We start from the raw sequence: 16,538 nt of genomic DNA, 5'->3' as shown, positions 1-16,538 counted from the left end.
CAACTTACCCCCACAAACGGGGCGAGCTCTGGGGGCACCGGCAGTGGTTTGGCACCTGGGATAGGGTCTGATATGGAAAGGCTGGATTTGGAGTTGGTCATGGGTCCTGATAGCGTTCCTGATAAAATGGTACCGTTGGGACCGGTGGCCATTTGCTGCATGATCTGTAGGGCTCGGTCTGGGATCTTGTTGGGATCGCCACCAGCTTGCTGCCAGGAGGGAATCTTCTGGGCCAACAAATCCTTTCCCTGTAACAGGAGAAATGGGTCAAGAAGCCGAGAAGTCACTAACAAAAGATTCACATTCTGGGATTTCTGTGTGTATCCTCCAGTACTTTTAGGGACAGGACGTAGCTGTGCGTCACCCATAGTCAGCCAGATGTAACCCTTAGGGCTTAATTACAGCATATGGGGGAAATCTAATGTCTATTGAGGAATTGGATATAGGAAAGAATGGACAAGTATCTAGCTTCTCCCGGTTCAGTTCTGGTAGTATCTATATTGGGTTTCAGCGGCTGCAGTCAATGCTGTGCCCTTTGTTTGGTTAAGCTTTAAGTTTCTGCACAGCTACATAAATATTGTATACAGGCCTAATATATAACCTATAGGCCTCATTATAGGGATCTACATGTGTTGTCTGCACAGCAGGGGCTCTATTTGCAGCACTTAAGGGCCAATGGTGTGGAGAAATGATACTGCAGAGATGTGATGAGCGGATCCCCCCACTAGATGTCAGCAGTGATCCGGGGGAGATCAGCGTGGCGCTGGCAGGGATGAGGGGCTTTTCTCTTCCCCTCCCTCTCTGCAGCCAAGTGGCGCTGCATCGCGCTGAGTAAGAAGCATGTGGGCAGCACAAAATGTGTGTGTGTGGGAGTTGGGAACAAGGCTTTCATTTTCAATTGCTCTCATTCCCCTCCTCCTCCTTTACTGAGAAATAGGTGGGCTGCGAACGCTGGAAGTCACTCGTGCGGCTCTGAATGAGCCAAGATAACAGGCCAGAAGAGGCACGTATGCAGCGAGTCGCCATGTAGCTGTGCCCACTCATCACACTGTGGCACTGCAGCCAGACAACACCATGCCCATTGAGAAAAACATATTCCATGATCCAGGGGCAGCTAGTAGCTACGGAGGAAGCCCGCTGCACCTAGAGGGGGGGGGGGGGCAGGGCCGCTACAAGCTGCACCTAGAGGGGTGGGGGGGCAGGGCCGCTACAAGCTGCACCTAGAGGGGGGGCCAGGGCCGCTACCCGCTGCACCTGGAGGGGGGTCAGTGCGGCTACCCACTGCACCTAGAGGGGGGGGGCCAGGGCCGCTACCCGCTGCCCCTAGAGGGGGGCCAGGGCTGCTACCTGCTGCACCTAGAGGGAAGGGGGTCACAACTGTTACATCCGCTACATCTGGTAAATACCCGTAGAAATAAACGACCACTTTTCCCACAATACAGCACCGCTCCAGTGTGCGGGTAGTGTCAGGTATTGCACATGGTCTCCATGTGTAGTGAGTAGGACATATCTGCAATACCTCACACCACCTGCACACAGTTGTGGCGCTGTCTTGTTTTCCTTATCCTGGATAATTACAGGACTGTGTTTCTAGATCTTGCGGCTGTCCTCACCTTGCCGTGATAGCCGATGGCGTTCTTGGCTACGGCGCATTGTTTCTCCACCAGGAAGCAGTACCTCCGCCTCTCCTCCGTCAGGGCCGTCTTATACCCGTCCGACACAAAGTTCTCCAGCTCGCTCTGCTTGTTACTGATTGCTTCAATATACTGCAGAGAAGAAAACACAACATACATGGAGTCATCAGGATAGGACCACTAGGATCCTCATTTATTGTAACCCCCAAAAGAGTAAAGATCCCCCCCCCCCACAAAAAAAATATACAGGAAACCTCTTAGGATTACTGTAATAGTCACAGGTTCTCATGAGCTACTATTTTGGGGTGCACAAAACCAGGTTTCAATGAATAACCAGTTCCTGACCGTTCCTGGTGGGGACTCATGGGAGGGCCTTGGGACTCATGGGAGGGCCTTGGGACTCATGGGAGGGCCTTGGGACTCATGGGAGGGCCGTTGACCTGTCCAATCTGCACAGTCATTGCCACAAGTTTGCCAGGATAGTTTGTCTTACTGATCACAGCAGATACCTGTCCGTCCAGTGCCACTCAGCAGGTGACATATATTCATGTAGGGCCTCCAACCTAAATTTCAGGTGTGCAAACATTTACAAGTCTTAAAAATAAGCGGTCCTGCTTTCCGATACAGCAGAGCTGTGGCAGAGCTGCAGTACTGCAGGCAACCACTGGACCAGCGTGGTGCTTTTCTTGGGGGTGGAGGGGTATTCCTCTGAATTTTTAATAGTAAACTTCCCCTTTAAATCGGATATTGCCTGTAGATAACAAGCCTTCATTAGCCAGTGCATAGATTTTCCTCGGTCGTCCCCGAGGTGCGAAACCGAATGCAAAAATCATTGTGAACACTGAAGGAAAAACCAATTAGAAAACTCTGCATCTTCCTCACGATCTCCGAGGAATGTCGAGGAGGTATTCGGGAAATGAACTAAGCCCCATGACCCACAATTAATTCTGGCCTCTGCGATCCTGCTACACATAATTAAAAATGCGCCAAATCTACCGCCATGAAGATATTAAATCCATTGTCCCCTGTTGTCAGCCACGATAAGTACACGCTATATGTAACAGTACAAAATCCATGTGTCAAGCGCTGAGCCAGAAGAAACAAACTGATGGACAGGAGAATGGCCCCAGCATCAGACTACAGTGTGTCCTGTTGTGTAGTCTGATGCCATGGCGACACACTGCTCTGCATAAGAGCTGTATACACTAAATTGTAACGGATTCTGATCACATGTGGGGAGTATCATATATGTGTCCAGTCTGGTTCTGGGAAAGCTGGGTGCCTATTGCTAGAGGAGAGCCCTTGCCACGTTCCTGAAGTTCCCGCATTGGCTTGTTTTAGCGAGTCCTGATGTGAAGGGAATCCCTACCTGACTACACTTCTCGGATGAAGGAGGCTTTTGATGGTCGCACCCGCTGGGCTCCGTATTGTTGGTTGCGGCGCGGAGGATACAGACAGGAGAAGCTGAATGGATGCCCCGCTGTCAGTCGCTGTACAATGCCGTTCCCCGCGCGTTCCGAGATAGAAGGCGTAAAAGTGGGTCAGGACGCGGAACACAAGCCACCGCTTAACCCCGTGTTACCACTCATCTACCCCTACGGGAGCAGAGAGTATAGGCTTCCGATTAGAGAAGCTTCTATAATAATACACCCCGCGGGGCGGAGGGCATTGTATGGGGTGTATGGAGTACTACAAACTAACAGGAAAGTTTCTGCGGTCAACGTTGCAGCACATCGCACCGAGATACCAGTGATCGGATACCATGCACGTTGCAGACTATATATAGACTGGGCCATATTTCCTATGATGCTGGGAGTCCCTGCACATCTCATCTATGATGTCAGTAATCACTCCGTGGTAGTGGACAGTAGTACTGGGGGGAAGCAGGGGCTCTCAGCAGCATAGAGGACTAGGACAATACTCCTGAACCTATTCGGAGCCCCTGCCCTGTACTGAAAGCAACTTTTACACAGGGGACTCCTAGCATCATAGGAGACTAAAGAGGACTTTAAAGCTGGGGGTCTAGGCCCTGCTTCCTTCTGTTCCATGAGGACTATGATACTGAGTCATTTGTGGGTCTCCTAGCATCATGGAGGACCATCAATGACTATGCTGCTGAGAGTCCCTATGCTCCCATCATGTAATGTTGCACTGAATACAGGTCAATAGTCCTGTAGAGTAAGAGAGGGACTCGCAGCATCATAGATGACAGAGTCCATGGTGCTGGGGGAGGCAGAGATGACTATAGTTCACTATGATGCAGGGAGTCCAGGGACACACACAGTCATGTATGATGATAAGAGTCCCTGCCTCTCCTGCCACTAAAAACCCCTACTGTAATATCATGGATGACTGATGCTGGGGGTCCTCTGCTCAACCAGAAATCTAATTTATGGAGGCATGTGAGAGCCTGGGGTCCACAATTAGGACTACAGGGGCTCCATGCCATGTATGTTCCTTGGAGAGATGTGTAAACATATCTTTGTGTATGCTATTATCCCCAAATATAAATCCAGATTTCATATGCAACTTCTCCATATGCGCTGGAGGGAGGAATGTCCTCACACTGTTGTGCTCTGTGCACTCCGCAGCTGTATTGTCCATGGAGATATATATAGATCATTGTGTAGATAGTAAGTAGCATCAGAACTGTGAAATGTGGATTAATACTCCAGTATTGTGCATGGGGGGGGGGGGGGGGGTACGACGACTCCTGATATTATGCGTCTTGCAGTCCCATGTAAATCTCACATGACTCATTGTAATGCAGGGGTTAAGCCCGATAGTAGAGACACTGTTGACATAATAAGGTCCATACGTGGAGTTGCTGCTTGTTGTCTTCATTAGCTTCTACACTGAGAGGATTATGTGATCTGGCTAAAGAGATTATGTGAGTGCAGCCTCGCCCGCAGACGCCTGGCACAGATGCCCGTGACCAGGACATACAAGTCAGAGCACCAGCCTTTGTTTACATTACAGCTAATGAGGAAACGGCACAAGCCCACTTACCTTACACACAGTTCCCTTCTATAACCTCCCCTTTATGTGCTGCTGCACCCAAAGTGCCATGTATGTTATAAGATTACATCATGATTTTAATGACCATGGTGTAATACCCTATGTCACCTGCAGGGGAAGTACATGAGCACAGGAAGAGACTTGCTGACCAGGGTTTGAGAAGTCAAAAGGGAACCCATCAGTTAAACGAACCCAAACTAAACACATCTCTAAAAACTGCTATAATACAGCAGTACAACTATCCCTATATTGTTCCTCCCAATGCTCAGCCGCGCCTCTAGCTTCCTGATTGACAAGGGGCATGCTTTCTGTTCAGCTGATCTACATCATTCACATGCTGGCTGTGTGACTCGCTGAAGAGAATTACTGAGGGAGGGGTAAATAAGGGGGTTGAGTGTGACACTGACTGCATGTGACTGGCTGAAGAGAAATCATGTCCCCTTCAATCAGGAATTCTCTTCAGTGAGGGGAACTGGAGGCGCGGCTGAGCAGGAAGGACACATCTTAGACTCATATTGGGTCATTTGCATTGATGGCGAGTCAACTTTACAAAAGGACTGTGGAACTTTTCAGGCATGGAGAGGAACAATATAGGGATAGCTGTACTGCTAGCAGTTTATTAAGACTTGTTTAGTTAGTGCGGGTGAGTTTCACTGACAGGTTCTCTTCCAGAATTAACTGTGATATAAATATTTACCAGGCTTCTAAAAGACCCCTAAAATACATGTCAAGAGTTTCTTCAAGAAACATGGCTGCAGATCCACATAACACCCGAGAATGGTATCAGACACCTCTACCTCTGTGCTGTCTACTCTCCATCCCATGAAGCATCAGCAGAGCATCACAGGGTCAGCTACAGACTGTACCATCTCTGTCTCACTGGAGGGAGGTAGGAGTGTCCCAAGAGTCTCAAGTCCATTCTAAAGGTGAAACCCATCCCCAACATTGCCATTAGATAGTAGATAATTCGGGGCCCAATGTGTTTTGGGAGCCCAGACTAGTTGGCACACAATAGTTAGGAATGATGGATGTGCAGCATTAGTGAATTTAGGGTGGTGCTGCATAGAGTAAGGGTGATCCCACCTTACCTAGATACACCCCTGTGCTGAGGCAGGACCTCAAACCCACCCATATGAATGTGAATACTATGGCAATGTCTGCCCGTAGTATGTAGGTGGGGGGCGCTAGAGAACCGCTCAGCATCTCACAGTACCAGCAGAATCTCCTTACAGGAACCTAAATGGAAAGTTCTGGATAACTGGATCTCATTTCTCCGAGCTCTTTTAGAACTTATTTTTAGAATAATGAACTTCTTAATTGAATGCGGCTGAAGTCATTTCCTTGCAGATAATTACCCATGAGATGTGGGGCGAGGTATTCCTAGTCACTGCTTAAATCAGAGCACCTCTCCCCCCGCCCACCTAAATCTTCATTAATAGCTCAAACTTTTGAGCGGTTGTAGAAATTGGGGCAATGAGACCTTCAGAATCTTCCAAGGGTCTGGGGATTTCCAGAAGTCTATGGTAAAGAGGTCATCAGTGGGGGTCTACTTCATTCCCCTGTTCCCCTTCCATGCTCTTCTAACCATGACTTGATCATGGAAGACCCCACCTAGGACTTTTGAAGACTAGCTTTATGGAAAGCTGTAGGGAATGGAGCTCGACTAGGGTGGCATGGCGCTCCACTTTGCTTGAAATGACTACTTTTAGTAGAGTTCTCGAACCTCTGTTAGAAGAGTTGTTGTGACACGTTGGACACACAAGGAACCTCTGAGCAGAATATTGAACACGGACCATCATCTTTTGACCATCTATTTGGTTGTGGACTCTTCAAATATTAAGGTCATTCCTAGTAACATGGTGGACTTCAACTTTTTAAAGGAGGAACAAACACATTGGGGCAGATTTACTTACCCGGCCCATTCGCGATCCAGCGGTGCGTTCTCTGCGGTGGATTCGGGTCCGGCCGGGATTCATCAAGGTAGTTCCTTTGATGTCCACCAGGTGGCGCTGCTGCGCTGAAGAGCATCGTAACGCACTCAAGTACACCGGCCTATTCCTAGTGAAGGTAAGTGCAAGCTCCGCAACACATTTTTTTTTTTCAAATGCGGCGGTTTTTCAGAATCCGTCGGTTTTCGTTCGGCCACGCCCCCCGATTTCCGTCGCGTGCATGCCAGCGCCGATGCGCCACAATCCGATCGCATGTGCCAAAATCCCGGGGCAATTCAGGAAGAATCGGCGCAAATCGGAAATATTCAGGTAACACGTCGGGAAAACGCGAATCAGGCCCTTAGTAAATGACCCTCATTAAGGTCAAGGTTCTCCGGGTCATGGTTCAGGGTTCTCCAGGTTTTGGAGGTGTTCCCTTAATGTTTGAACAATATACAACAGGTGGTTTCACTCAATGTAATTGGGCATCACATATCACATTTGGCATCTTGTAATCAAAAAACCATGTAAGAAGCCGTGCCACTAGATTTTTTTGGGCGGAAAAAAAAAGCCTTGGATGTTGCCAAGGTTTTTTTTAGAAAAACTGGTAAAAACGGTAAAATATCATTACACGTTTGTAGGAAGAACCATAGATTCTTCATTTGAAGTCCCATCTACAAAACCTGGAGAACCTTGAAAGTGTTGTGGTCATTACTGCAGATCAAATTAAGAAACTAAAAGAATTGATCTGCGGTAATGGACGCCCAACATTCCAGGCTCTCCAGGATTTGTAGGTGTTACCTTTTTATGAAGAACCTCAGCTTTCAAACTTTGAAGGTCAATCATCTAACATGTTCCTAAGAAGGTCGATGAGATGAGAAAAGTTCAAGGAGGATTCCCAACAATATATGACAGAAGAATTTCTCAGTAGGCCTCACAGTAGGACATCACCAGAGATGTGGTACCATATCTCATTGGAGGTCTCATCTCATGGACCTCTAGGGAAGGTGCACCTAAATTTTTTACTCTGACCTTCAGTAATAAACCCCCCATTACCTAGGTCCTTCAGAACATATTTTTAAGAGTAGCTCCAGCTTTATCACTAGATATCGGAGATGAGAACACCCCACCAGTGAGGTCATTCCCGAATGACCAATACTGCAGTATAAAAAAAGGCCAAAAACTCAACGAAAACAAAGTTTTAGAAGAGTCTATATAAAGCAGCAAGAACATCTATAATTCGTTTTGAGGCTGGAACCGCAGACACTTCCCACCTGGTTCTTGGGATGAGGCGTCAGAATTACCCGCAGAGCTAAGAATCTTAAAACAAAGCCGAAGCCTAAACCCTGGAATCAATTCATTCTTCGGGAATCTGCCAGACAGATCAAGATCACTGGGAATTACTGTGTTTAAGGAATAATGAGGCAGCAGAGTGACGTCCTAATAGGCCGACTGCTCGCCCCACCTGCCGCGGGGACCGTCTTCTACAAGAGAGCCGATCCTCAGACTGCAACAATGTGGAGGAGGAGGGGGCAGGGCAACGTACCGGAAACCGAGGGAGGCGAGAAAACTATACGAGGAACCCAAAGTCTACCAAATCCTAACACTTAAAGGGAACCAGTCAGTATTAAATATTCAGGACACCAGCCAGAGTTAGGAATTATCCCTGAAGAGAGAGTGTAATCAGACCTGTGTATATTATTAGTAGCAGCAGGACAGTGATGGAATTCTATTCCAGGACTGTAATTGGGGGTGTGTCCTCACACTGCTGTGTCCTGTGCTCTCTGCAGGCAGAGTTAAGTAAAGACCCTAGAGAAATGTATAATCAGAACTTTGTGTATGTTATTAGTAGCAGCAGGACTGATATATGTATTTGCATCCCAGGGCGTGCAGAGAGCACAGAGCACAGCAGTGTGAGAACACAGCCTTATTACAATCCTGGAATGCAAATCCATACATCAGTTCTGCTGCTACTAACAACATACACAAAGTTCTGATTACACATTTCTCCAGGGTCAATACTTAATCCTTCTGTAGAGAGCACAGAACACAGCAGGGTGAGGACACACCCTCATTACAATCCTGGAATAGAAATTCATATATCACTGTCCTGCTGCTACTAATATACACAGAGGTCCAATTACATATCTCTCCTGGGACAATACCGAACGCTGGCTGTTCTCACACTGCTGTGCTCGGTGCTCTCTACAGCCAGTGTTCGGTATTGTCCGTGGAGAGATGTGTAATTGGACCTCTGTGTATATTGGTAGCAGCAGGACAGTGATATAGGGATTTCTATTCCAGGATTGTAATGAGGGTGTGTCCTCACACTGCTGTGTCCTGTGCTCTGTGCAGGCAGATTAAATATTGATCCTGGAGAGATGTAGAATTATAACTTTGTGTATATCGATTCCAGGGAGGCAATTTCAGAGAGCAATATGGCCGTGCCCTCACACTGCTGTGCTCTTAGTTTTCCGAATTTATCTGAAGAAACCTAACAATGCTGTAGTATTCCACCAGAAGCTCGCTACAGCTTTCACCAAGTGCAGAGGGGACAGGTAATAATGCAGGGTAAGCACAGCAATGTGAGGACACGCTCCTAGTGCAATACCAGCATCTAATGTGTTAAATAATGTATAATTTGTATAAAACAACACCCTACCAAATAAATCCTATCCATAATCGGAGAATCCCCTGACACTTGCTGTCCTTCCGGGGGGCTGATTGGCTTCTAGTTGGAAGCTGGAGCGCCCCACATGGCATGGATGAGGAGGACAGAGGGATATACTACATGGAACCTCACTACTACCTGGTTAGTGTCGTGAGTAGAGATGATCAGTAAGAGGGGAAGCGGCCGGGATTACATGAAGTTACCAATTAGAGGGTCACCCTGGTTAAATATGGATGGTAATCCGGTGCCATAATCACCTGCTTATTACCTCCCTGGGTGCCCGCCATGTATAATTCACATGCAGGTCACATGTCAGAAGAGTGCGGGCTGGAGGTGGCCACCACATAATACCCGGCAGTGCCAGGATGTCGTGCGAAGGGCATCTCAGGCTAAGTAACCATAAGCCTTGCACACGGCTAAGAAGCTTTACCCAGACAGAATGGAGACCGAGACGTATGTGATCGGAAAACCCAGAGACTACGACTAAGGATTGACATACATGACATTACTTATCCTGTACTGATACTCAGAGACTGCACCAGCAGCAGAATAGTGAGTGCAGCTCTGGGGTATAACACAGGATGTAACTCAGGATCAGTACAGGACCAGTAATGTCATGTATGTACACAGTGACTGCACCAGCAGCAGAATAGTGAGTGCAGCTCTGGGGTATAATACAGGATGTAACTCAGGGTCAGTACAGGATAAGTAATGTCATGTATGTACACAGTGATGGCACCAGCAGCAGAATAGTAAGTGCAGCTCTGGGGTATAACACAGGATGTAACTCAGGATCAGTACAGGACCAGTAATGTCATGTATGTACACAGTGACTGCACCAGCAGCAGAATAGTGAGTGCAGCTCTGGGGTATAATACAGGATGTAACTCAGGGTCAGTACAGGATAAGTAATGTCATGTATGTACACAGTGATGGCACCAGCAGCAGAATAGTGAGTGCAGCTCTGGGGTATAACACAGGATGTAACTCAGGATAAGTACAGGACCAGTAATGTCATGTATGTACACAGTGACTGCACCAGCAGCAGAATAGTGAGTGCAGCTCTGGAGTATAATACAGGATGTAACTCAGGATCAGTACAGGATAAGTAATGTCATGTATGTACACAGTGACTGCACCAGCAGCAGAATAGTAAGTGCAGCTCTGGGGTATAATACAGGATGTAACTCAGGATCAGTACAGGAAACGTAATGTCATGTATGTACACAGTGACTGCACCAGCAGCAGAATAGTGAGTGCAGCTCTGGGGTATAATACAGGATGTAACTCAGGATCAGTACAGGATAAGTAATGTCATGTATGTACACAGTGACTGCACCAGCAGCAGAATAGTGAGTGCAGCTCTGGGGTATAATACAGGATGTAACTCAGGATCAGTACAGGATAAGTAATGTCATGTATGTACACAGTGACTGCACCAGCAGCAGAATAGTGAGTGCAGCTCTGGGGTATAATACAGGATGTAACTCAGGATCAGTACAGGATAAGTAATGTCATGTATGTACACAGTGACTGCACCAGCAGCAGAATAGTGAGTGCAGCTCTGGAGTATAATACAGGATGTAACTCAGGGTCAGTACAGGATAAGTAATGTCATGTATGTACACAGTGACAGCACCAGCAGCAGAATAGTGAGTGCAGCTCTGGAGTATAATACAGGATGTAACTCAGGATCAGTACAGGATAAGTAATGTCATGTATGTACACAGTGACTGCACCAGCAGCAGAATAGTGAGTGCAGCTCTGGGGTATAATACAGGATATAACTCAGGATCAGTACAGGATAAGTAATGTCATGTATGTACACAGTGACTGCACCAGCAGCAGATAGTGAGTGCAGCTCTGGGGTATAATACAGGCTGTAACTCAGGATCAGTACAGGATAAGTAATGTCATGTATGTACACAGTGACTGCACCAGCAGCAGAATAGTGAGTGCCGCTCTGGGGTATAATACAGGATGTAACTCAGGATTAGTGCAGGATAAGTAATGTCATGTATGTACACAGTGACTGCACCAGCAGCAGAATAGTGAGTGCAGCTTTGATCACAAGCAAAAGGGAATTTTACATCTCATTACTTTACACTTCCAAATATCCAGAATACAAAAATCACTTTAAAAAACTCTGAAAATACAGAACCAGCCAGGGGTGCTGATAGATTTCAGCTCCGAAGCCTGCAGAATAATGAATGCAGCTCTAGAACATAAAGCAGATGATACTGGTAACACGTGTAGTAAGAGGATGACCGCGGCCACCAGTGATTTGCTCGGTGGATATGAAATGTAGTTTTCAGGCCCTCACATGTTGTGACTCTGATTAGGTCTCGATAAATATGTAAAAATTCATTAAAAAATCCATTAAAAAGAAAAGCAGTGACCTCCCAGGACGTTCGGTATCGTCCTGTACGATCCCATAAAGGTCACGTCACAGCGATCGCCCATATTCCGATATGTAACCACTTCTCAATCCTCCGCTCAGCCCCCGGCAGCTCACAGGAGGCAGGAGCATCTAATGTATGTACAAAAATCACACGGAGGGGGCGGCCTCGGCCAACGGCATGACTGATGCCAGAGCTGTCAATCATGCAGACTGCAGAGCCGTATACCGCCACCCCTAGAGATTATTACAAGTGTAACGACTGCCGGGGCGTGGGGGCCAAGAGCCGGAGCACCTGTCCTCTAATGGGGGGGGGGGGTGTTTGATTCCCATTAACTCAGAGTCGTTCTTATCTCGGGTACGAAGACCATTTACATTTTTACGTATGATCCTTAAAACCCATGATATTGTATGTTTGGCACCGTGTATGTTGTGTAGAGGAGCACAGCCACCTCTGTTTGACAAATCCGAAACGCGTCGCTCCTGTACAGTCTCGGGGACCTCCGACCATGAAGACAACCTACCCAACGTGTACCAAAGCCTCACCTGCATTTCCTTGTCTGAATATTTCTGGGGGTTCTTGCTCCCCTGGCTCTTTTTCCTTAGTTTCTTCAGCTCCAGTTGACATTTCTCCAAGGCGTCTCCTTTGTTTTTCTGCTCCACCTGATATTTCTTCAGAGCCGCCTGGATGGGAGAAATGGAGAGGAGCTATCGGCAATTGTTAACATGGCTGCTTAATTCCACAAACAGCGCCCCCCCTTGTCTATGGGTGGTGTCTGGTATTGCAGCTTTTAGCCACTCAAAGTTTTACTATCCAGTAGGCTCTAAAATTATATATCTGGCATCCTCCAATTGGTTCCTAGTGGCCCCACTTTACTTACTAAGTAACATACAACCAAAAATCCCCCCTCCCCTGGACTGTAGGGTACTTGCCATGTTGACTAAAGATGCCCATTATATGGTAAATTTACTCTTCTGCATAGACTGCTCATTAAACATTAGATCAGTACTGAAGTGCAATACCACACACAACCTGTAGACAGGGGTGGCGCTGTTTTTCTTAACCCGTATTTAGCAACGGCTCTCGAATTACAGGTCAGTCTTTGTCTATGAGATATGAGATTTCCCAAGGGTGAGCGATTTTTAAGATCTTCTACATTAATTAGACGTGAGATGGGACCAGAGAGATGACAAGGGAGTCACGTACAAGGAAGAGTGAAAACAAAACAAGATTTAGGAGGTAAAAGCTGACATCTATAATTACGGATCAGCGCGCTGTATCTGGAGGAGGCCGCCATAGGGCAACTACGCAGCTACAACGTCTCCCTGTCATTCTCGTTTGGCAGGCGGAGGGGGCGGAACGCCGTTTGTCCGCAATATGGACGCCCCTTACATTCATTGGGGTAACACGAAACAAGGAAAATAAAATTCTGAGAGTAGAACACTTACGTTTAGGTACCGGGCATCCAGCTCCACCTTCTGTTCCAGTTGTGTGAGTAACTCATTGTGGAGAGATTTCAGCTGGAGACAGAAGATTTATAGACATCAGAATTTTGGGAAAAAAAACAAAAAAACCTTGAGTTTGTGACTTGTAATGCAATGTCCTAGTCTCTGATACCAAAGGTCCAGAGTGCAAATCCTTTCTGACAATACTGTAATATCTAAAGGAATCTCAGGAGCAGTGTGAGTGCTGGCTGGAGACTGTCCCCGGGGTCAGAAGGGAGGGGGAGCACTTCCTGTTGTGGCAGGCCAACTTCCTGTTATGAAAACACATGTAACAAGTCTGAATTTATATTGTGCTCTACATACGTATCACCCAGGTGGTGCATATTGGTACGTTATTCCGTCATTTGCAGCAGCAGTAAAGCAGTCAACAGAAATCTGAAACATGGAATGAAAGAGGAAGTGACGCTTTCGGATTGCTGGTTCTTCTGCAGTTATGATCAGGCTATACATAGATATAAATGGTTGAAAGTCTTCCTAACTTGGACATATGACATCTACACAGATCTGGGAGAGACCAGAACCTCTCGGATAGAGGTAAGTAGGGGGAAAGAAAACAACTTTCTGATTTGTACTTTAACTTACAAAAACCTTGTATGGAGGGCTTACTTTTTGCAGGACAGGTTGTACTTATTGACATCATTTCATGTTCTGTGCAAGAGAAATGAGGGGCAGTCACAATAGCATAGAGAATCCAATTGTCCTCACACTGCTGTGCCCTTAGCTCTCTGCACAACTGGTATACATTAGAACCCTTCTGCTAGACAAAAGTATCCACCTACAAGCCTTCTACAGCCTTTAATCAGAGCAGTGGGAACTGGCTGTGAATCCAAGAGCACAGCAGTGTGAGGACATGCCCCCGGAATCTGCAATCCTGGTGTAATCCTGCACATTTGTCCAGGTACAATACCAAACACTGGCTGCAGCAAACACAGCCCACAGTAGTGTGAGCAAACTTCCCCATATACTGCAATCCTTGAATATAAATCCATATTTCACAGTCCTGCTGCTACTAACGCACACAAAGGAAGGATTACACATTTCTCCAGGGACAATACCAAACACTGGCTGCAGAGAGCACAGCAGTGTGAGGACACACCCCCAAAAACTACAATCTAGGAACATAAATCCATATTTCACAGTCCTGCTGCTACTAAGAACACACACAAAGGAGGGGTTACACATTTCTCCAGGGACAATACCCAACACTGGCTGCAGAAAACACAGCCCACAGTAGTGTGAGGAAACTCCCCCATAAACTGCAATCCTTGAATATAAATCCATATTTCACAGTCCTGCTGCTACTAACACCACACGCAAAGGAAGGGTTACACCTCTCACCTAAGACTATCTCCATGGTTACACCTGCTAATATCTACAGAAATGTTCTAAGCTAAACCCCGGATGTCCTCTAGGACTCCTGTACTCCTCGGATCTCTGGCTTAGATTATCCGGTTATTACATCTATTTCAGATGCTTCGGTACAGCGAGACCTCGGCGATGATGAGGGTGATAGCGGCTGCCAGCCGGTGACACGCAGGTTCTCAGCCGGAGGAGATTCTGCCAGTAAAGTAGAAGAGAGCGAGAAGACGCGGTGACAGGTCTGTCCGGAAGGATAAAGCACAAGTGTGATGGATGGATGTGAGGAACAGATGGAGGACCATATGGAGGAGACAGGCAGGTGGAAAACCAGGAAGGGCGGAGATCCGAGTGTGGATACTAAACTGACAGGGCTAATGGAGAGGCCCTGGATACAGATCTAGTCATAGGCAACAACAGCGCTGAGCATGGAACAGCTCCACGGGGACTCATACGCGTAACACTCTACATCTTCTACAGCAACTGCGGAGTAAAGAGTGGAGGACGTGGGTGACAATCGCTTGTGTATATGCCTGGGCAGGAGGAGCGATACTATATCCTGAATGTCATTACAAGAATTTTATGCATTACATGTGTTCTGTTTTATAAATTTGAACTGTTAAAAAGGAAGCTCAACTCTGCTCCCCTTCCTTCTGTGTCAGGGAACAGTCTCCTGTCAGCACTCACACTACAGCTGAGATCACATACCAGTCCAGATATAGATCACAGAGGGGTTCGCATGTAGTGAAACTTTCTAGTCTGATAGGAAATGCTTCCCCTTACTTTTGACCTGAGGGACAGTCTCCTGTCAGCACTCACACTACAGCTGAGATCACATACCAATATGTACCGTCCAGATATAGAGGGGTTCGTATGTAGTGGAACTTTCTAGTCTGATAGGAAATGCTTCACCTCACTTCTGACCTGAGGGACAGTCTCCTGTCAGCACTCACACTACAGCTGAGATCACATACCAATATGTACCGTCCAGATATAGATCACGGAGGGGTTCGTATGTAGTGGAACTTTGTAGTCTGATAGGAAATGCTTCCCCTTACTTCTGACCTGAGGGACAGTCTCCTGTCAGCACTCACACTACAGCCGAGATCACATACCAGTCCAGATATAGATCATGGAGGGGTTCGTATGTAGTGGAACTTTCTAGTCTGATAGGAAATGCTTCCCCTTACTTCTGACCTGAGGGACAGTCTCCTGATAGCACTCACACTACAGCTGAGATCACATACCAATATGTACCGTTCAGATATAGGGAGGTTCATTTGTAGTGGAACTTTCTAGTCTGATAGGAAATGCTTCCCCTTACTTCTGACCTGAGGGACCGTCTCCTGATAGCACTCACACAGCTTCTGAGATGGCGAAATAAATTGGTCGCTTGTTCTAACAAGTTTCTGAAAGGATTTTCTCTCTTGGTATCAGAGGCAACAACACTTTGTGGTGCGTCACAGGCTTATTTGTAATCACAGTGAGGATTTTCATAGCCTAAAACTATCAAACACACTCATAACAGGTATACAATTATAGTAATAAAGCTAGACCCCTTAAAGATCTTGTACACAACTGCTATGAAGGGTTTTAGGAGGAGAAATCTCTCATTTTGATGAATCATCATAATAGAATGCTGCTCCTAATTCGAGCTGAATTCTCACAAAGTTGGACGATCGATGCTGGACAACCACTGAGTTCCACATACAGGGTTTTAGGCATATAATTTGTTGAAAACATGAAGTAAATTCCTTCAGAATAAGGGCATATGGATATCAAAGAGAAGGTGTCCAAATTCAAGGTCCACCTCTACCATCCAGGATGGAAAGCTGCTCTATACCAACATCCTTCATTCTAGGAGACCAATGCGTCATCCTGGATCTCCTGTGGTGGCCATGGCTTCTTTTTGGAGACAATTTCAGGCAATCCATGGCCTTGATTGTCCAAGCAGGGCAAAATCGGCTACTCACATGAAGGCTACATCCCGTCACTTGGATGGTCATAAAAGTCAATGTCATTGAGGA

The 16,538-nt window shown here is 46.7% G+C and overlaps 1 protein-coding gene across 9 annotated transcripts in view; it reads right to left on the bottom strand.

The window, feature by feature from the left end:
- BAIAP2 (BAR/IMD domain containing adaptor protein 2) overlaps positions 1 to 16,538 on the bottom strand; it is an 87,220-nt gene that overhangs the window by 22,034 nt on the left and 48,648 nt on the right. For all 9 annotated transcript variants that reach the window (XR_011847852.1, XM_072112488.1, XM_072112489.1 and 6 more), the window contains exons 5-8: positions 13,099 to 13,170; positions 12,196 to 12,333; positions 1,614 to 1,766; positions 9 to 248 (exon numbers count right to left, since the gene is read on the bottom strand). Coding sequence is in view for 8 of the 9 variants with exons in the window: in XM_072112488.1 (XP_071968589.1) it covers positions 9 to 248; positions 1,614 to 1,766; positions 12,196 to 12,333; positions 13,099 to 13,170 (603 nt within the window). In the remaining variant the exon portion in view is untranslated. The remainder of the gene's footprint in view (positions 1 to 8; positions 249 to 1,613; positions 1,767 to 12,195; positions 12,334 to 13,098; positions 13,171 to 16,538) is intronic.

This window comes from Engystomops pustulosus, chromosome 6 (assembly GCF_040894005.1).
Source record: "Engystomops pustulosus chromosome 6, aEngPut4.maternal, whole genome shotgun sequence".
Taxonomy (NCBI): Eukaryota; Metazoa; Chordata; class Amphibia; order Anura; family Leptodactylidae; genus Engystomops; species Engystomops pustulosus.
Note: the sequence above shows the minus strand (reverse complement) of the source record. Positions and strands in the feature narration are given on the sequence as shown.